This window comes from Vidua chalybeata, chromosome 4 (genome assembly GCF_026979565.1).
Source record: "Vidua chalybeata isolate OUT-0048 chromosome 4, bVidCha1 merged haplotype, whole genome shotgun sequence".
Taxonomy (NCBI): Eukaryota; Metazoa; Chordata; class Aves; order Passeriformes; family Viduidae; genus Vidua; species Vidua chalybeata.
Window position 1 is genome coordinate 26,149,381 of NC_071533.1, and position 22,231 is coordinate 26,171,611.

General features: G+C 38.3%; 1 protein-coding gene across 1 annotated transcript in view; it reads right to left on the reverse strand.

The window, feature by feature from the left end:
- Window positions 1-22,231, reverse strand: part of COL25A1 (collagen type XXV alpha 1 chain) — a 294,445-nt gene that overhangs the window by 132,460 nt on the left and 139,754 nt on the right. The window contains exons 3-4 of the mRNA XM_053941672.1: window positions 8,773-8,817; window positions 6,689-6,696 (exon numbers count right to left, since the gene is read on the reverse strand). Coding sequence (XP_053797647.1) covers window positions 6,689-6,696; window positions 8,773-8,817 — 53 coding nt within the window. The remainder of the gene's footprint in view (window positions 1-6,688; window positions 6,697-8,772; window positions 8,818-22,231) is intronic.

The following is a 22,231-nucleotide window of genomic DNA, read 5'->3' on the forward strand; positions in this document are numbered from 1 at the left end:
TGAAAACCTCATGTCTCCTAAGCCAATCCCCTCTGTTGTGACAGAATACAAGGATAAATCATATAAACTGAGAAAACACATAATAAAATCACAGTACAAAGAAGCTGTTGAGACTTCGTATGTTTTGAATTTTCTGTTCATTAAAAAGGAAAAAAAAAAAAAGTAAAACCAGAAATAGTTATCAGTGTTTCACTACCAAACCTGAAATTTATTGCAAAAATTTTGCTGCCATATGCCTAAGAGTTACTTTGGGCAAATGCCAGAAATGAAAGGTGGTCTGTGAAGACACCTGTTGAAAATGAAAAAAATTGCTGTGAAGTGGGAAATTTCTATAGGATCACCAAGCCAAACGCTCAGGGTAAGGTCAGGAATTGAGATAGCTGCTCCTTGAGCTTAGACATTTATATTTTTGTACGATTGTGAAAAAGAGGAGATCTGACCAGCTATTAGAAATAAAACTGTTGCAAAAATGCTTAACATTGCCATAGGCTATGTTTAATCACAGATGAAAAATGCACAATCTTTGCTCATTTCTTCTCTTTTGATTATTCCAACTCTAATTGTTTTATAGGAACTGAGTTGCCATCGTCTCTGAGGTTGAAAAACTTGCACTTGGATGAGATTAATTTTATGTATATCCAGAGACATTGCTACTTATTACACATTTGCCTAGGCAGCCCCAGTCTCTAACTGGAGACACAGAAGAAAACAAATTATGAAGTCCCATCAAAGACAAAGCAACACAGCAGGATAAAAAAAAAAGCCTTTTAACAATTTCTCACAAGGGTGGTTTTCATGTTCTTCCCTACCAGGCCTATTTCTTCCAACTCAAATGCCTTTCATTGTTCTACCCGGAATTCTCTTTGCTTTTTGTGATATAGGAACAGAAAATGAGGTGACGAAAAATCAGAGACTTATAACAGCAACCTGAAATTCCTTACAGATCAGGGTAACAGCTTTTCTCATGGTATATCGGTACAAGTTTTTATGGGTGCAAAATCAGAAGTGTGATGACAAAGACATTTTGTAATCTAGAAGGAATTATTTCAGACTAAAGAATAATTGAAATTTTCTACCTGCAGTCCTAAGCTTTGCCCCTTTGTTATCTTGAGGCAAGTCTTTTGAGAGCTAGGAAAATTTAAAATTAATTGACAGGTGAAATTTCAAAGACCTACATTTCAGATTTTATCAAGTGATGATATTTGCCACTTACAGAAGAATAATCTCCAATTTAGACACATTTTCCTTCAGGAGAGGAACCGGTCTATATTTCTTGAAGATGAAACAAGGATATTTAGAAGAAATTGGATTTAATCAAGGCACATGGCCACTTGGAGCAGCCATGACCCTCCACAGCTCCTGAAAGTCTTGTAAATGCATACAGTGCTCTGCAGACTGACTGTGATGGAGAGATGAAGGAGAAATTTCTACATTTCTCTGTTTATGGATAAATGCTCTGTGGGTATTTCCATATTCTGAAACTTAATTCTGAAGAAGTGAAGCTTTACCACCACAGACGTGGCAACTTCCAGGATGGTTTGCTTGGATGCTGAGCTTGATCTTGCCCAGCTTGGGAAAAGTGGTAGGGAAAAATTCTTTTTGCTTCAATTTTTCAATGGAAAATACTAAAAATTTGCTATGCATTTAACCTACAGAGGTTTACAAAACCCCATAGTTTGTGTATTTGGCCTCTGCATTCACAAGAAAATATTTTTTTTTTTTAGTGGCTGGGTAATTTTGGGGTAGGTGTGGGTCTTCTTTAGGGGATATGTGTGTGTGTACTTTTTTCCAAGTTCTAGCATTACTTGTGAAGTGACATTTTCGTACAAAATGCCTGGCAAAAGCTGCCTGTCATCTCATTCTCCAATGCTTGTGCACTCTTTTCCCTCTTTTATTTGAGTAGATGTGATAGTCTATTTCAATTTTGAACTCAAGCTGAAAGAGTCACAACTCTGAATTTGGTCACTGTCTGATATACAAAGCTTGTTATGAGGAAAAAAAGGAGTTGTATCAGTGCACACTTCTTTAGTATTACTGGTGCCTTAAATAATAACCAGTTAATCATGGTTTTATAAACCCCTTAATAACTGTGTTACTCATTAGCAGTAAACCCCTTATTTTATTGATTTTTGATGCTGTATCTTCCTGGGAACTTAGATTTCTGACGGTAATTCCTTTCACTGTTATAATTATTATTGAAGTATCTTGCAAAACTAGAATGAACACCTTCAAAGAAAACTTAAGCCTTGGAGAAAACAGCCACTTGCTTTTGTGAGAGAGCTACACCAGGTTTAGGTTACACATGGCAGATATACCTCACTATCCTCACAGACTATCCCATAAAATCCAATACAGATTTAAGCAAAAAGGCTTCTACAGGAGCTAAATAAGACTCTGGAGAAATAACTTAGAACACTAATAGCCTTCTAATAGCCCTCTACAGGGCTGTAAAACTACTTTTAAAGTACATGGCACTTGCAGTTACATATTTCCCATTCAAAGCAGGAGGGTATGACTGTGACTTAAAAGATTGAAACATTCAGCCACATGACAACTTTCAGGAAGCAAAGCCAAATTTTATACCCAGTCATTTTCAAGCAGGAAGAAGCAGACTCAATCAAGTGCTAAGCTCTCCTGACAGCTCACATCAGACATGAGGAGAAATGCATTCAGACTAGGTTTTCCCATAACATCACCATTAGACACAGCAATTTCAATAGCATGGCTCTGAAATACCTTCCTTGTTTTCAGATCCCACAACAAATCTCTTCAAGAAAACAAACTCACCTACACAGATCAATCACTCTAAGAGAAATTGGAATGTGAACTCGGAAACCTGATAATGGTTTTAGTACATCCGAGCAGGTTTCTTGATCCTGATGATCAGTTCCTCACCAGCTGACTTCCAACTACTTGTAATTGTAAAGATGGACACTGGATGATGATCCCTTGGTGACACCACTCTGGAATTCCAGAGCCTGTCCAGGTAAAAGCATTGAAATAGGCTGCATCAAATGAAGTGTGGCCAGCAGGTCAAGGGAGGTGATTCTCCCTCTCTACTCCACTCTCATGAGACCCCTTTGGATTACTGTGTCCACCTGTGGGGCCTACAGTGTCAGAAAACACATGGACCTGTTGGAACAAGTCCAGAGGATCACAGAGATGATGAAAGGGATGGAGCAGCTCTTCTATGTAGACAGGCTGAGAAAGTTGGGGTTTTTCAGAAAAAGCTCCAGGGAGACTTTACTGCAGCCTTTCAAAACTGAAAGGGGCCCTGAAAAAAAAGTGTGGAGAAATATACTATTTTTTACCAAGCTCTGTAGTGACAAGGACAAGGGGTAATGACCTTTAACTAAAAGTAAGTTTATATTGGATATAAGAAATAATTTTTCTATTATGAGAATGGTGAAATACTGGAACAGATTGTCCAGAGAAGCTACGGATGACTCATCCCTAGAAGTGTCCTCAATCCCTCTAATTGCTCAAGGCCAGGCTGGATTAATTTGAGCAACCTGGTCTAGTTGAAGGTGTCCCTGCCCATGGCAGAGTGATTGGAATGATATGATCCAATAATTTCCTTTCTCACCCAAACCATTTTGAGAGCCTGTGGTTCTACAAAGTTCTCCTCTAATTGCAGGTGCTCAAGGCATACAATTTATATTTTACCAAAGGAAACATTTTTTTTAAATGCATTGAAAAATTAGGTATCTTTTGTCTGAAAAACATAGGCAAATCAATCTGGGAGGGCCCTTTAAGCTACACTATCAAGTGCTATAAATAAAATCATTACTATACTTCAACAGTCACTATGTTGTGCACATATATTATCACATTTAGTCACTTGGTTTCTAATACCCATGTGACAGCAGGCATATAAAGGCATATTCTTTCAATGAACGGGACACTGCAGACAGTTTGCCTAACTACTAAAAAGAAGTGTATCATTAATAGATTTTAGAAAGATGCATTATTTCATATATATTTTTTTCAGGCAATAAATCCTAAAGATATGAATGAAACTGACAGAAAAATGAATAGTATCCATTATGAAAAATTACTCTGTGATAGTCACTGCAGCCAATTGCTAGGACCTCTGTCATAACACTTTACTTTGCTCAAAATGCACTAAACAATGCAGTCAAGTGAAACAGGAGAGAATTAAAAGAAAGGACTCGAAGGTTCCATAAGGACTCAGAGATTCCATGTGGCAACTCTACAGCTTTCTAACATGGAAAACTGAGATGCAGCATCTTAGCAAGTTTTTTAGTTAATTAATTATGATTTTTGTACGCAAGAATGAAGAAACTCAACACAAAATATGTACAACATCAAACAATCAGTGTATCTCATTTATGCATTGTAAATAGTCTGGTTCTCTTCGGAAACTTGTCACAGGATTTTTATTTTGCTTTGTTTTTAAAGGAAAATCCTGCATTTTCTAGGCATCTGAGAAACCAGGAAAAAAAAAAAAAGGGTCCTACCAAAATACATCAACAGGATTTCAGAGTAATCATAAATTGCTATCATAAATATATGATGAGTTACCGGATAGCCATTTCGCCCTGGTGGACCCTGGTTGAATGAGATGAAATGGTATGACACATTAACAACACAGTCATGACATATGACACAACAAACATTCAGAGTACATTACCAGGAAATTATAATTTGTGTATTGCTCGACTTTTTTGCATGTGATGATATTTCAAACCAAGAAATATGAGATAGGTACTACACAGTGAAGAAATGAGGCTTTGGCAATGGAAATTATGTGTTTCAACTTATATAAACCCTCTGATTAAAAAGCTACTGGATACTTCTGATGCCCAGTGAAATTCAGTTTTTTTTATGAAGAGAATTATCCATGTAAACTGACAGGCAGTATGTAGTTAATAAAACAAAAAAAAAAAAAAAGGTTTTGTGCTTAGGCAGTAAAGTATTAGATTCCACTAGACCATAGATGGCAAAGAAGAAATCTGAGATTGCTGTAAAAGATCATAAAAATAATAAAAATCCCCAGCTTCTGACTGCTACTACATGTGCCACTCAGTAGTCATGTACAAGGAAAATAAACAGAGCATTGTGGCAGCCTTTAAAAGTACAACATACACCTAATTCTCCACTTTCATGCAGGACATATAAATATTTGATATTTTAAATGAAAACTATTACCACAGTCTCCCAGATGAAAACAATACTTAAGTTCACAACAGTTGCCCCTAGATAGTGTCTATGCAAATACAGAAATGAATTAGGAAGAGAAACTACACATTTTTACGCCTTGTAACAACTTAAACCATTGCTGCTTGTCAGCAAGATGAAGTTTTGTAGGTTCCAAGTATGAAACTTGGAATTTGAAGTCAGATACTTCTTAAAATTATTCATTTTGGAACCCATTTCAGGTTTGTGCTAATATTGCCAAGATTACAACTTATTTTTGGGGAGATTGTTTGTTTGTTTGGGTTTTTTTTAATGTACCTATACTGAAACAGTGGGGAGCTAAAGTCAGAGACATTCTTAATGAGGCAAGTGAACACTTGCCACCTTGCCTTGGTACAGGAAAATAGCTTGTATCATGATTTTTGTTAGCTCTTTCTGTTTCATAGGAGGACTGCAAAAGAAATCGGGGGAAACAGTGTTTCTTTCAAATAAACAGCACCTTTATGCATTAAGCCTGGCTTTTCTTTGATGGCTTGTTAAATAAATTTGTCACTATGAATTGCTGAGCACATGGTCAAAGTCTTACAAGAATAAGCAATATCATGACTCAATATATGCAGTTTACAGTAAAATCTTCAGGTAACAGCAGGAATTCAACATTAATTAAATATTCTTAAACATGCATGTAGCATAGAACAGACAGATGATAGGGTCTTGAAAATACTGTGGAAATATTGCATATATTAAAGAAAAAAATAGAAGTCTTCAAACTGTGAAAGAAATACTATTTTAACAGTCACATTCCTACACCATAGGAATGTATGATTCACATGGATGGCATGACAGATACAAAGGTTTGAGGCACATGTGCTTAGTCCTGTCCTTCAAGTCAGACTTTTGATCTACTCTGGGAATATACAAAAAAGCAAACAAAAGACATGCAAAAAACAAAACAACCACAAAACCTCAAAAGAAAGAAAAACATTTTCTCACAAGAAGAATTAGCACAAGATTCAATCAACTTACTAAATGGAATAGCACTATTTAATAATAATTTTACACAAGCACTTATTCGCTTCAGTAGCAATTACAGTGAAATGAGCTGGACAGCCTCCGTGCCTCCAAAGAACAGGGAGCTTGTACCCCATGACTATGTGATAAATGCAGAGGAAGTTATTACCCAGCAAAAGTGGCCAGGTCTGCGCTTAAGATAGGATACTCACACACTTTTATACTCCAGTAAAATATCTGTTATGAAGTCACTGGCAAAATGAACATAACATACTTACACGGAGTTGTGAATCCAAATGGCAGTCTGGAGCGCTGAACATAAAGCTTTATTGGCTTAGAGACTCTTTTCTTAATGAACTTTCTGATTAAATTATTCAGCTCCAAGATATTGTGTATGTATAAATATCAAAATTCCCTCTTGAGTATACATAATCATTTTATCATGCTGATAACTTAACAGGATCTAACAGATTTATCCCTGATTCTGGAAGAACCAACAATGTATCACTGTACTTACAGGAGGTCCTGTGGAGTGGGGGAGAGGGGTAAAAAGGGTAAAAAAGAGAAAAAAGAACACGTAAGCTTATGAAGTTACTGGAGAAAGACATACACAGTCAAGCACAAGGCCTTGGGATTGTCAGTGAGCAGCACTAGTTATACAGGGCACACATTTTCCCACTTAAGTAGTCTTGTGCTTTGGTAGTGCTCTGAAACTTGTAAATAAGACTACTCCTAAATGCATGCACTTACCTTAACAAATCTTCAATTACAGTCATGCAATCTTATGAAAGTTGCTTCTCCATTTATTTCCATGCAATTTCATGCCAGTCCAAAAATACCAGCCATGGATACAATTCATTTTGTCAGGCTCCACATAAAGCATATGTAACCACATCACCAGTTTCAGTTAACCACATAGTGAGCACTGGATCAGAGCTTGGCTGCAGAATTGCACAAAGTACCCTTGGCATTTAACCTGGGCATCTTGTCAAGACTATGTGTACCAGCATCTTCCAAACTTCCAACTTTGCCTGTGAGGGGAGGTTGCAGTGGCCACCTGACAGTGCTGAACTTTATTTTCATCACCTTCCTCTCTCAAGGCACACATATAAAATGTTCCCCATTAAAATGTCACACTTAGTGAAGTGATATTTGCACATTTTTTCAATTATTTAGACCTCAAAGACTTTTGTTTAGCAGTTCTTGGAAACATTATCAAAGGGCCACAAATCAAATCTATTATTTCAGTCTTATTAAGGTGAGCAGCTGCAGCTCCCAAATCAATGGCATTTCATTAAGCTTTTATGCCTCTCTCTAATTTCTGAATAAAGTGAAGTGCAAAAGGAGTATAAAACAGCAGCAGGTGTACTTTGAGATTGCTTTTAATATTGACAGCCTTTTGGTTTTAACAATGCAACTTTTATTGTCCAGCAACTAAGGTAATTTCTGTATTCTGGCAAACATTCTTAAACACCATTTTAAGGTGCAGGTCTGTTTTTTTTAAATGAGAGATCCGTTTCCTTTATTAATAGTTTACCATGTGTTTATTTGAGATTTAAAATGAATCCATGAGCATCTCATAAAGTAATTTCTAGGATCATTTGTAACAAAATCTTCAACCACAGAATTTCCCTCTGTATCATAGTCTCTTTCTCTGAAGTAGATACCAAGACAGCACTGAATGGAAACACAAAGGTGATTTGTACCAACTTTTGGCAGGGCTTGGTTTTGGTTTTGTGATTCGGGAAGATATGGATATAGTTTTTAAGAGCCAGATAAATTATTATTTACATAGATAAGAAAGGCTACAGAAGATTTACAGAGATCAAGTTGATTGGAAGGTTTTCCTAGCTGGCAGATTAGACAAGACAGCCAAGGAGAATAGAAATGCTCATTTTCTACTGCATTGCCTCCAAAAAGTTCACCTTGATGAAAAACTCAATCCCGCAAGGTAATTGATTCAATTCCTGTGAATGTCAACAGCAAGAGGTGCTCAGCATCTCATAACTTTGCCTCAAATGAAATTTCAAGCTACACACCACCAGCAGGTTTCTATCAACAGCAACCTCCCTGGTATAGGGTAACGAACCAACAAATGTTTTTCTTATTTCTCTTAGAACTTAACTGCTCATTTCTATAAAACAACTTCTCTCATACAGAGTAGTCTACTTAGCACATTAGGTCCCTGATTATCAACATTCTCAACACAAGGAATTTTATTTCCTTTGTTATTTCCTTATAAAATTGTTCTCCGCCAACCAAAGGGGCCTGATGTAACACTGCCACAGTATTCCAACTACTGACTTACGTGGAGTTATTCTAACTTGTGTATGTGCATGAGAACACCCCTGAAGGGTTTGAGAGTTACAGACCTGTTACCAAAGGCACCGCGTCAAACATTATGAAGTGTGCCTACAAATTAAGGGTGCCCAAGACTAGAGGACACCAGATACATGCCAAGGGTCACAACATTTTACCAAAGAAGTTTCAGATTTCTTTTTCAGAGCACACATGCAATACAACTAAAAATCAAGGCATGCTGGGTACACAGCCTCACAAAAACATCAAATGAGAACAGATCTTGTGAAATTAAAAACTTACCAGTCTCTCCTCTTCTTCCCCGCTTACCTCTTTTCCCGGGAGGACCTAAAAAGAAGATGGTGGATAGTAACTTTTCCCCTTGAAATTACATGTAGAATATAATTTGTTTGGATGTAAGGGCATTAGACTGATGTATTACATTAAGTTAGGAGAATTTGGCTGAGCAGGGGTAAAAGATAACCCAAATAAGATTTAGGAAGTTTGTGATAAATTTAACAGCTATTGTACCCACTACAGACTCCCTGAAAAAAGGCTGGGAGAAACTTTAAAGGTCATCCAGTTCATCCCTCTTTTTCAAGGAAAAAAGTTAACTGCATCTAAATTTTTATTGCAACTTCCACAGGTTCCCCCCCTCCAATATTTCACTGTTCTGACAAGTGGAACGTTTTTCTTTATGTCCAACTCGCTGCACTGAAGCCCATCAATTCTCATTGATGGCTTTCCACCAGGAGTCCCATAGAAGAAATTGTTCCTTTTCTTCTCTCAAGAAAGTTTTTGTATTCCTCAGAATTGCTGCACTGTTCCTTCAGTCATCCTAAACCAAATATATTGTGGGACATTAAGTTTTATTAAATTATTCCTGCATTAAACTAAAAGATTAGTATTTATTTGTAAGAGTAAAGCCTCTGGAATTTGCTTTCCTCCTCTATCTGAAAACATGCGAGAGATCAAGAAATCATCACCTGGCTTGCCAGGTGTACATGTGCCAGACCCAGTGTACAGTGCTTTGCCTCCAGTTTGTATTAGTTTATTTGTTAGCAAACACAATGGCTTAGTTGTTGTATGCTTTCTGCTGGGAAATCTTTACTTCTCATTGTCCTTTCTCCACAGATATTTACATCTTACAACCAGCTTCTGATGTCACCTCTGGGAAAAAAAAAAAAAAAAAAAAAAAGGAAAAATCCTTTTTGTCCTTCATTTCTGCCTTCGCCTTCAATATATTTTCCAAAACCTGCAGATTTCAGATGTCAGACTGCAGACACTTTGCCCCTCTCTTCTTGGCAACCTTAACATACTGTTCCTGAAAGTGCCAGGAAAGCACACTTGCACTTCTCCTTGTACAGCTTGGAGGAGAAGCAGCAGCTGTGGTGGTGACACAAGTCCTGAAACTTGGCTGCTCTGAAAAGAGAACCACAGGTGGGACTCTCAGAGCTGCAGAAGAGAGGCGAGTGCATGGGTGGAATTTCCAGAAGCAGCGACGCGTGCAGGAGCACAAGTACCTCTGCTGTGGCTGTATCTCACCGTTTGTAATAGATATGAGATGCACAGGTGGCTTTGTGCAAATGACCTGCTACTTTAAACTTTACAAATCATCTGAAGCATCATGCCATAGCTTTTAAATAGCTTTGCACTATATATTTGCAGCAATCTGGCTTAAAAGACTAAAATGCTGAAAAGCAGCATTAGTGAAACGATTTCAAGACACATATGAAACAGCATTAGTTCTCCAGGTGAATAAAATACTATTGCTTTATAAAGGAAGAGGGGAGAAGAGAAGAGAAAGAAGAAGGGAGGGTAGAAAGGAAGAGAAAGGAGGAAGAATATAGCTTGAAAAGTAGCTCTTGTCTTGAATGTAGAGAGGTTTACTCCTACCAGAGCTTTATAAATGTGAATAAAATCCTTGTCTGTTCCAATAATTACAGTAGTGGCATGATGCAACGGAAGTTTAAGACAACAATATCATACAAGGCAAAAATGGCATGGGATATTCAGAATCAGTAGAACAAGTACTTTGGCATCATGAAAAATAGCAAAAGTGTCATTTAAGTATGGGACAATCTTGCAACTTCCTCCTTCAAGGGATATCTAGAGAAGCTTCTTGCACAGGGAACAGCATGTTGCAGACACAGTAAGTTTTGATATTGCACCTCCTTTTTTCTCCCCCCACAACACCAGAACTTCTTAGAGTCCCCCTGCATGCACACAGCCCTGCAGGGGCCCTCTGTGGAGATTTCCTGGGCTGTACCCAAGCTCACAACACAGATGTAGAGCAATTTGGACTCAACATGAATATGGATGTGCAGGAGAAACTTGGAATGTTCTTCTGCAGGTAATGACATGTCATTGTGCATATAGCAATAATATTCTCCTAAACAGGATGGTGATACTTTATTTTATTAAAATTCAACCTTGCTATAGGTGTGCACACAAACAAGACTACTACCAGGTTTGCTTTTGAGAAAGGAACAGCATTTGGAAATTAAAAATTTTGGCTACACACCAGCAAAACTCATTAAAGTCACTAAGAGAAAATCCTGAAGGTCACTTCATGCTATGAATATTAGGAAGGAATTAAATCTGTCCAGAAAACCAGACTACCATAGAGCACTATGCTGCTAATTTAGCTGTGTACAGGGACAGCAAAAAAATGGCTCCAGTTCAGCTCTTTCCTTTGTCATCAAATGCTGATCCCTTCTAAGATGTTATTCTAAGATTATTAGATTGAAATGCAAATGCGTGAATTGTCAGAAGAAATACTGTTTTTATTATGTTTCCAAAGTAACCACACTGCTGAGGTTAGGAAAATTACTCTGGACTAAGACCACTGTTAATGAAACCATACCACTGCCCCTGACCATCAGACCAGCAGTATTTCAGGGCCACTGAGTGACACGTGTATCTTCTCTCTCTCATTAAAACTTTTTTGATTTGTGCACTATTCAAGTCTGTCAAGGTGGTGGCATTTGCAAAACACTAATTAATTGTGAGATGAGAGTTGGATATTGCAAACTTCTACTAGATTTTGGTGACCATTTGAGGAAATAGTTTCTGTATATTTATCTATTTACTTACTTTTTACCAATACAAACGAATTCATTTTAAACAGTTTACCACAGATGGTTTCAATTCACAGAAAACTAACTCTGAAATTTATGGTCATCTCTAGGTGACCTACTGCTTCAGAAAGTACACAAGCTTTCACGTTTTCCTGAACAGGCTGCTTTCTCTAAATCTCAACTGCTAACATATCATCTGTAGCTGCAAGTGTTTCAAGCTATCAAAACCTTGGGCATTTTCTATAAATATTAATTTTCCATCTGTCTATAATTTTGTAAATTTGCACTAATTGGAGGATTTGGTGGAGACTCATCACAGCAGAAGGAGAAGTGAATAAAGCTGTATTACAGACAATGTTAGCTTACATCAAGTCCACAGATTTTTACAGCTTGCACAAAACACTCAACATGACACAACTACTCTGAACTTTCCTGCCTGGGGTAAAAAAAAATGTCTCTTCAAGAGTATCAGAAATGTCTATGCTGAACTGAATTTATGCCAGAATATTTAAAGGGTATTTTGTTTTAAAATATATTTTCATATTAAAAATATAAATATTAGGAAGAAAAATAGGAGTTTGAATCTCAGTGGAGTGAGTTGGGTTAATAAACACTAATGATATTGAGCAATAAGCAAAAGATTGTTTATAGTAGTCAACTTTGGCTAAACACTGTTTTTCCAGGATCACTGCATTTACCTACCTGTAGGGAGCAAGAATAAAAGGCCAGACCACCTGGTTTTTATTTTCAGCTTAATTTAGTTGAATTATATCTGAAATTATTATATCTGAAAAATATCTGAAATTATTTTATTATTCCAAAACCATTTATGAAAGTAATTCTTATCAATAGAAAATTTAGAAAGATTTTCTTCCATTCAATTAAAAAAATGAATGCCACTGCTATTCCATATTTACAAAGAGAATTTTGGAATTGAAAAAAACTAAATCTAATTGGAACTAGAAGTCAATTATTTATCTAAATTTATCTTCTCAAGCACAAAAGGTCAGCCACTCAAAAAAGTAGCTCTTACCTACCATAAGACTCTGTCAAACAAAAAAAAACCACCACAAATGAAAAAACCCTCCCACACTGCACAAAATGGACAAAACTACCCATACTCTTTAAATTTATCTATATATTTACAGAAAAAAAATTCTACATTTCAGAAACAGCAGACAGCCAAAAAAAAAAAAAAAAAGGGCAAAAAACCCACCACATTTGGTGGGTGAGACATAGAGTTCCTCTATCAGCACCTGCCAGGAACATCAAATGCTCGGCCATTTGGTCACCAGCTGATCTAGAATGTCAGGTTTCTCCTAATTTTGGAAAGAATTACAGTGACATTATCAAATCAAAAGAAATATCTTTGGTTATAACAACCTCCAGAAGTTATTCATTGTCATTTCAAGTAAGAGCTACACCAAACCATGCACCAACCTAAGAATAACAGCAGACTACAGAACCCTGCTCCCTCTTTTACTGATGCCCAGCCCATCATTCATATGTCGTTGCATACATACACATAGCTACTGTAAAAGGTAACAAGTATTCCACGTGCACCTGAGAAAAAGAGTATTTTCCTGGCTATTTCAAAGGACATCCCATTTCACATGAAGGCCACAGGAACACAGAACTTTTGCTTGTCAAGTCAGAAAAAATGAATTAACACAACTACATTCTCAGAATAAATCCTGAGCAACGTTGCTGAAGGTAGTAGAGTTACTTCAGTATCGTTAGTCATGAAACTGTCAGTCTTGCTGAAATCATCTGGATTAAAATATCCAGAAATCAGCTGAACTATAACAACCAAACCATCCTTTCTGATTCAACTCTGACACTGGTAAAATATCTGCTATTGGTTGCATTTCAAGCTCCATCACTCCAAACTGTAAATGGATCCAACTTTTTCCTTTCCGCTTCCAAAGTACAACCCAGCTGTCATCATTTTATCCCACTTCACATTTCTGCCTGTCAAATTGACTCAGGAAGGAGCAGGGCACTGAAGGGAGCCAACCCCTCACTGCTCATAGGGAGAGGAGAGCCTCCCCAGCAAACTGGCACCTCAGCCTCAGAGCTGTCAGGGCACCAGCTCTGCAGGTAGGGAGCAGAGCAGAGCGGCAGCTGCTGAGCCTGACACCTCCTCCCATGAAATACACATGCCATGAGCAGTGTGGTGGCTGCAGGTAATGCTGTCTGAGTGCCCCATCCTGCCAGCCTCCACCTGTCAGGATGGTCACCACCTCCAGCAAACAGCACCGAAACATCCCAGTGGGCTGAACACACACCCAGTGGATGTCTGCCTGGGCAACCTGACATGCAACAGACACCCTGTGGTCCCTTCTCACAGCACTGCCATCAGTGGGAAGATTTCTATCTCAAAAGCTGAGCATGTTCATATAAACTCTGCATGGATTTATTCCAGGCTGCTTCATCAGCCTTTTCTGTTCTCCCCTCTTTTCTCAGCTTTTTTAACTCATGTAAAACTTGGATTCCTCTTTCCTCACACTCTGCATAACCACTCCACCTGACATGTCAGTCTTCTTTGTACCTCAGTCTCTCTGTGACAGCCTGCCTGAACTTCCTACCTCATAAAATTATCTACACCATTTCAAGTCCTGGCTGGATAAATAACATCCATTGTTTCACACACAGTACATCATCTATTTGGCTCACCGTGAAGCACCACTGCATTGCATGGCTTGGATACCTGTCAGAACCTACTATGCAACTTGGCTGAGGAAATGTCAAAACTGAGTCTGTCTGATCCCCACAGCAAAGCAATCTGACTGCCCTAAGTCATATTTGTACCATTTCTGTACATGCTAAACACCACCTGATTAGAGACACCTAGCATAACATAATTTCACTAGTACCAGATGCCACTGAGGAAGAATTCCATTATTGTTCCCTGCAAAATAACCAGACCTGCCCACACACACATATAGATTTTCACAGAATCACAGAAAGGTTGGGCTTGAAAGGAAACTTAAAGATCATCTAGTTCCAATCCCCCTGCCATGGGCAGGAATGCCACCCACTAAATCAGGTGCTCAGGGCCCCATCCAACCTGGCCTTGAACACTGGAAGAGAAGCAGCATCTGCAGCTTCTCTGGGTAATCTGTTCCACCACCCTCACAGTAAATAATTTTTTTTCTAACATCTAATCTAAGTCTCATCTTTTTCTTTAAAACTGTTGCCCTTTGTCCTAGCACTGTCTGCCTGCATAAAAACTTTTCTCCCTCTTTTTCATAAACCCCCTTTATGTACTGAAAGGCTACAATGGGGGCTCCACAGAGTCTTTTCTTCTCCAGGCTGTACAATCCCACTTTTCTCAGCCTGTCCTCTCAGGAGAGGGTTTCTAGCCCTCTGACCATCTTGGTGGCCTCTTCTGGATGCAACCCAAGAGATCCATATCCTTATGCCGGGGATCTCAGTGCTGGCCACAGCATACTCTGCTGGCCTTGTTTCTCGTGATGCAGCCCAGGAGGCAGGTGGGTTTCTGGGCTGTGAGCACACACTGTTAGCTCACGTCCAGCTTTTTATCCACCAGAATCCCCAAGTCCTTCTCCACAGGGTTGCTTTCAATGAGTTCTTCTCTGGGTCTCAACTCACATGAGAATGGGATTGCCCTGACCCAGGTACAGCATTCTGCCCTTGGACTTGTTGAACATCATGTGGCTCTTGTGGGCCCACTTCTACAGCTTGTCCATGTCCCCTTGGATGGCATCCTGTCCTTCTGTTGTGTCAGCTGCACTGCTCAGCTCATGCCATCTGCAAGTTTGCTGAGGGTGCACTACATTTTGCTGTCTATGCCACTGACAGAGATACTAAAGAGCCAGTTCCAAGAGGGAGCTGTGAGGGACACCGCTCGTAACCAGCTGTTTTCCATCTCACCTGCAAATCCAAAGATGCTTTCCTTCTATAACAGTTACAGTCAACAGTTCATAGTAATCCTGGGTTTTGAGCATTCCCTAAACACCACACAACTTCCACTTCTCTCTCCCTCCAGCTGCACTCCTCACAGGTACAGTTTTCTGGCATGAATATATTACACCTGTTTGGTTCTTTTCAGATTCAGGCTCTGAAATGTCTGAAGCCACAACTTCCTTGCCAACCCCTCAGATAATTCTTTGGGTTGAAGCCGCCTGAGAACTTTGTGAATGCTTCTGGTGCTGCTCCCTGGGGCTAGATGCTTGAGTTCTTAATGGATATACCCCTTTAGACGCTCTGCTGGCTACCAGTTCCCACCCCAACCTGAAGCCTGAGTTCATTAAACACTATATAAAATATCAGGCGCATGTATCTTCTCTTAAAGCCACAATATAAGGCGGGTTATCTGCTTTCTACAGATACCACACATGACCTTATTAACACAGGTAAGAGGTGTGTGAGCAAGTTGCTCTGTCTACAAATCCTCCTCCCACCGTTTTTTTCTCTGCATTTTTATATTATTGTCATGTTCTGTAGGAACAGCAAAAGTGGAACCATTGGTTTCCCTAACAGAGCTACAGCAAATTTTGCATTTAACTTTATCTCTTTGTATGCCAATGCTTTGGCCATGTCCTTGGCCACAGCTGTAGTTTTAGGAGTGCCTTCACTGACCTAATCATAAATATATCAAAATTTTCCTGAATCACCGAAGTCTCACAGTGTGTTGCAGTTCCAAAATTCAATCATAATGACATTCTCTCTTTTTTGTTCAATAGTAGAAGGACTGGGGTAAGAAACACTACTGCTTATGTGAGCTCATTTTAGGAAGACTTAACCATGCAGAAAGAATGGATTCTTGAACTTTGCATTTTTTACAGGTTACTGCATCTTCACAGAGCTGTGGCAGAACACAAGTAACTAATGATAATTAAAATACTGTCAGAGGTGAAGATTCACATTTATAAGGCAACCAATGAAATTATGCACGTCAGATCCCAGCATTTGTATCCAGATATAATTATGATCTATTTTGCCTAAGTAGTTTGAAATGGATCCCAGTAGCCTGAGCTGGAACAGTTTGATGGTTCTTACAGACTAAATTTTATTGGTAAGCTGTTAAACTATTTTAATGAACACATAACACTCCAAGCACACATGGTCGTCTTGCAAACACAGAAATAGCTGCTATCACCTGGCTGACAAATATTGCTGAGGGACAGCTGAACCGTGTAGGGATAGCTATTCTATACTAGCAAGGCATGAAAGTATTATCATTTCAATTGGCCATTCCATTATATTATTATCATGCCATGTCAATAGTTGGCCCTATGATGCAAAAAGCATGTCATATTGAGAAAAACTATGTAAGCTTCCTTTAACTTTTTCAGATAATAACGTGGATGAAATAAGAAATAAGGTATCAGAATTAAATTATTCTTCAGCCTCAACAGAATTTAAATTAACTTTAGAAAGAAATTTAGACTCCTTTTGAGGACACACAGCCAGCCAGATGGTAAAGTAACTACACGGTACAATTGCAGTCATATAAAAGCAAAATCCTCAGAATCAGAAGTCCTTAAAAGCTAATCCTCCATCCAGCTTTAGGAAGTCACGTTACATCTCAGTGTCAAAGTTCTGCCATCAGGAAAATAATAAATAATTAGAACAACAATTAGAACAACAATAATTAGAACAACAATAAATAATTAAAACAACGATGCAAACACATTAGCCTTCTCAAATGCAGTGCTTTGGAAGCAACAGGGCTCAAGTAGAGAGTCAAATAATAATCACCAAGAATGAGTCATTCCTTCCCTGCTGTTTACAGAGTAACACCAGCTTCAGGTAAGGACTGAGAAGGACTGCAGCATTCCAGGTCATGTAGCTGTGAAATGAGGACTTCTCCACGGCAGTCAGTACCTCCCTCAACCCCAGTGAATGGCAGCTACCTTTCCATGCAGTAGCAGGGAGCAGCCATCCATCCCAGCTGTGGCTTCAATGCTACCTGTGTGTCTGAGTGATTTTTCATCTAAGCCTTTCATGGCCTTGCATGTGCATGGGAGACTTTGGTCATTCCTTTCTCTGAAGGCTCACTCTAACCTGAGGAAACCCATGGCCTCAAAGCTTCCTCAACCAACTAAGTGTTTACATCTCTTCTCTCCTCAAGAAAAAAGGACACCTCTTCCATGTCACAGCAGTATGATCATTAGGCTTAGATGTGTGGGCCACACAAGACCTGAAATCCCCATACCATGGTAGACTTAAAAAGGCTTTTTCTACTTCCTCACAAGTCCTAAAAAAATTTATTCCTTCAGCTGTAACTTCCCACCACATTCCTCATGTCCTTTTCCCTTCACATTTCATCAATCTGATTTTGTTTGCTTGTTTTGCTCTTTTTTTTTGCATTCTTTTTCCTTGCTGGCCATGTGCCTCTCAGCTGCCAGGCCCAGTACAGCAGCAAGCTAGGTGCAACAGCTGGACAAAAGTCCTGCTCAAGCACCCACACCAGGATTAGACACACTCTCGGAACTCTTGGTAGATGAAGCACAGGCTGCTGGTTTTGCTTTGGAAAAGCTGGGATAGCTCACCTCAGTACAAACATGGGATATATTTAGCATATGAAAAGAATGATTTTTCCAAGGCTTCTAACTCTGTGGAAGTTGGGTTGCCATCTTTTGACCACACATGACAATAGCAGAAGGTCACATAGACCTGATATCAGCCAAGGTTAAATCTCAGTCTTTCACTCCAAATTACAGCTATGTGAGACCTAATTCACAAAAAAAGAGGTAAAGCCAGAATATATTTCCTTTAGCTTTCATTCTTAAACATCTGGTCCTGCTTGAAAAGAAAAAACAACAGACTGCAGCAGCATTTTGGCAAAAAGGTAAGCCACTGAAAACCCAGTCTCACAATGACAGGGAAGAGGCAATGCTGACAACAATATGTCAGGTCCTCACAACACTGATCACAATTGGTGATGTTATTTTCACTGGCAGTAATGAAAATAAAATTATCTAAGGATCACAATTGAGATTACTCTGAATGCTCATTATAAAATGGGAGTTTTGCTACAATTTTTAGCAAGTACAGATTTTAATTAACAAAAGTGGTTTGAAGTGACTATGGTCTCAGTTTTAGTGCATTTGTAAAACTTGGGATATTTTTATAAGGTATTCAACTTTTCTATGTATTCTGATTTTTCTTCTCAGCTCAAGAGCAAACCTAAAATCCAAAGTATTGCCACAAATAAGTAAAATTCCCATCACATAATTTGTCATATCACTTTCATTCTATTCTAAAATTTTTCTCCTGAAAAGTCATTACGTAACCTTTCCAGGTTTTTAAAGGCGAAGAACAACAACATCAACGCCGTATTCAGTTAAAACTACACAACGCAAATGAAACCAATTTTTAGCATCCTGGACTATCTCCACTTACAATGTGGAGTCCAGGTGTCTCCTCTTACTGCAGATTTGATCCGCATGCTTAACTTTTAAGCCATGATTGACAAGAGTTCGTGATTATGATGACAGATTAAAGTGTTCGTTGAATTCAGAGGGTTTTTATTTCAGTTGTGACAGTAGTGTACTGGGAGACAATGAAACACAATATCACAGGATTAAAGGCAGCACATAACTAGTCAGGCACTGGTACTGCAATCATCTTGGTCTCACACACATGCTGATCACCCATTTAAACATAAAACCCTACCCTGAGCAGTGCATATTCCTTTCAAAGTCTTACTCACGTGCCTCCTCTCATTTCTAACATAATAAATATATCATCAGACGAGGAGCTTAGTGACAGCTGCATAAGTTAGTTCTAATTACAAAAAATAATAAGTGGTTTTAAAAGGTTCAATAAGTCTCTATTGCATAACAGCAGCAAAGCAGCACAATTATTGCTTACAAGCAAAAATAAATACATAAATAAAAATTGTGCTTGGATTGACTTACTCCTGAACTGCAAACAGTTTCTCCTGTATAATCTAAAAAAAAATCCCTTTCATGATGTACCATTCACCTATAGAAGGGGAAAACAACAAACTGCAGACAAATGCTTCCAAATATTTTGCCTGAATATAACACAGGAGGTACACAATCAAAAAAGACCAAAAATTATAAAGAGGAAGCAATATATTCACTTTGATCTACATCTTCCAGCTGCCTGTGAACTTTAGCAGTAATACAGGCTTTGGTTTCCAAGGAGATGCATATTCAACCTGACAGACACCAGTAAAATATTTTTATTATCCTGGGCTACATCCTGCTCCTCAGTCTCGATTATTTCCAATAGGAAACTTTCCCCCCCACCAAAAAGCCTTCAAAGAAAGGGCAATCTCCCATGCTTTAAACACTCTCATGAGACTACACTCATGAAATATAGCAGCTTGTCTTTCAGCCACTGGACATTACTTCAGGTTGAGATGTGAGTGCAATGCATAATGACAATAAAAGAAGACTCCAGCAGATGCCAAAACAACTAGAACTTGGATTATTCTTGCTGTGCAGGTCTCTTTCATAATTTAACACGATAACCAAGGGAAGTTGTACTACATTAGGCTCAGAGTAAGATTAAAGAATTAATGCATAAAAGTCTTTCATACCACTGTAGTGACTTGTTTCATTCTATTTTTTTCAATTGTTTTTAAGTTTCAAAAATGTTCTCATACAAATGTAAATCTTAGTACACATCCCACATATGGAGAACTTGCAGAAAGGAGCACAAGAGAATGGATGCTCTCAGCTGCTTCTCTGAGACCAGCTGTATCTACGGTAGCTTGGAAACCATCCAATGCTATAACTTTGTCAGCCAACTGTAACCCCACGTTGACCTTAAAGAACTTAATCCACTCTATTATTGCCTTTTCACAGGTGGAACCTGTGCCCTTTTCTTTTATCAAGATCCTTCCCGTGACATAATAAGAGACTCCAAAAATCTAATGACTGTTCATATTAATTTCTATAGCTCATTCTTTACCCGTACAAAGAAAATGAACTAGCAGCATAAATAAGTAAAAAAATTCCATCTCAAGCAAAGCACATTGAGTTGAGCTATCATTTTAGACTGCCAGACACACAAATATACACTCAGAGTCAAGTACACAGACAGAAGAGCTTTCTACTTTATAGGCAATTCCAGAGGGTCTTATCAGCTTTGACTGAGGCAAATCTTGCCTGAAGCTGTGGGGCTTTTACTTGGACAAGTGCTGAATTTGAAAGAAACATCTTGAGATTTGGCAGAGTTTCAAACAAAAAGCATGTCATGGATATTCTTCATAATATATTGCAAAACTAACTGTCTTCTAACATATAATAGTTTACATATGGTGCTCTGTAAATAAGATAATAAATAACACACTAGTTACACTAACTTACTATTTATGTAGGAAGATTAGGTGCAAAATTTACTCACAGTATTTTCAGAAAGTAAAATAAAGACATTAACAAAGTTTTTACATACCTACTACTAGGTATGTAGTAAAAGTTGGGCCTGAAGTCAATAAAGTTAATCAAATCATAAATAGCAGCATACTTTTCTAATTTTTACCCATGCATGGGCGGGAATGAGTGTAAGCCATGAGTGCAAAGGAAACACCTCTCACTACAAAATAGGGTAATCTGCTCTTGGTCTTCTACCTAAAAAACACAACTGCAGTTTTCCACCACCAGCTAGTTGCAGTAACATTGGAAGTGAAATGGCAATAACACATAACAAGCTTGGAAACAATGAGATCATGGCTTTTTACCTACAAGTCAAGCTGCAACAAGTCTGAAATGTGCAAAACTATTGAAAATCTGGCTCTCAGCATCACAACCGAACCTTCAGGGAGCTGACCATAATGGAAGGCTGTTCCTTGTACAGATGTTTGAGCAAGAGTTACAGTCTTAACCTGCCCAGATGTGACATATGCAATGTGTCACAAAAGGAATAAACTACTTTTTACAAACATCTTTCTTAGTGAAACTGGACAGCATGACTTAACACAGCCTTAAAAGAAGGGGATGTTGAAAAGCACTAGGCTCTACATTACATCTAAAATGCTGTCCAGAGTTAATAAATTTATATGGTGCTGTACCTAAATATCCTGAGAGTAGAACTTACAAGAAGTTAAACATTAGCACTTTGCTATGACTAAGTGTTGCATTTTACTAGAGGCAGGGAAATGCTATATTCATCATATAATGGGAAGTTGCACTTGTAACCCCTGTCAAGGTTAAGCAGTAATCAAAGAATCTTCTTTTAAAGTTTAAACTTTAGGACTGAGTCAGGAAGTGAGTCATGTCCTAGCAAGAGCCACAGACCTGCTGAAAGTGTCCAGTCTTCTTCTTGGGAAAACATCTGCACAGAGGTCTCAGGCAGGGAAAAAAAAAAAAAAAAAGAAAAAAAAAAAAAAAAAAAAAAAAAAAAAAAAAAAAAAAAAAGCTACAGCTTTACTTAGATCCCAAAATCAGTGACATGAACTCATATGTTCCTGAACAAAACACTAACTTGGCAATGATGTTTGGAACATGTTACAGTTTGCATATAAACCTACTTGGCAAGCCAGACAGCAATTGGAATAATTTCTCTTGGATAAAGAGACAGACTAACTCCTCGATGCCACTCACAAGCAAGCATGCTAGGGGCTCTGGCAATATTTCTCAGACGTTACTACAAGGTCATGACCATCTGCTGAATATCAAAGCCCAAACATCAGTGCTGAATTAATACTAAAATATCTACCCTAGTTAAAGTGATAGTGA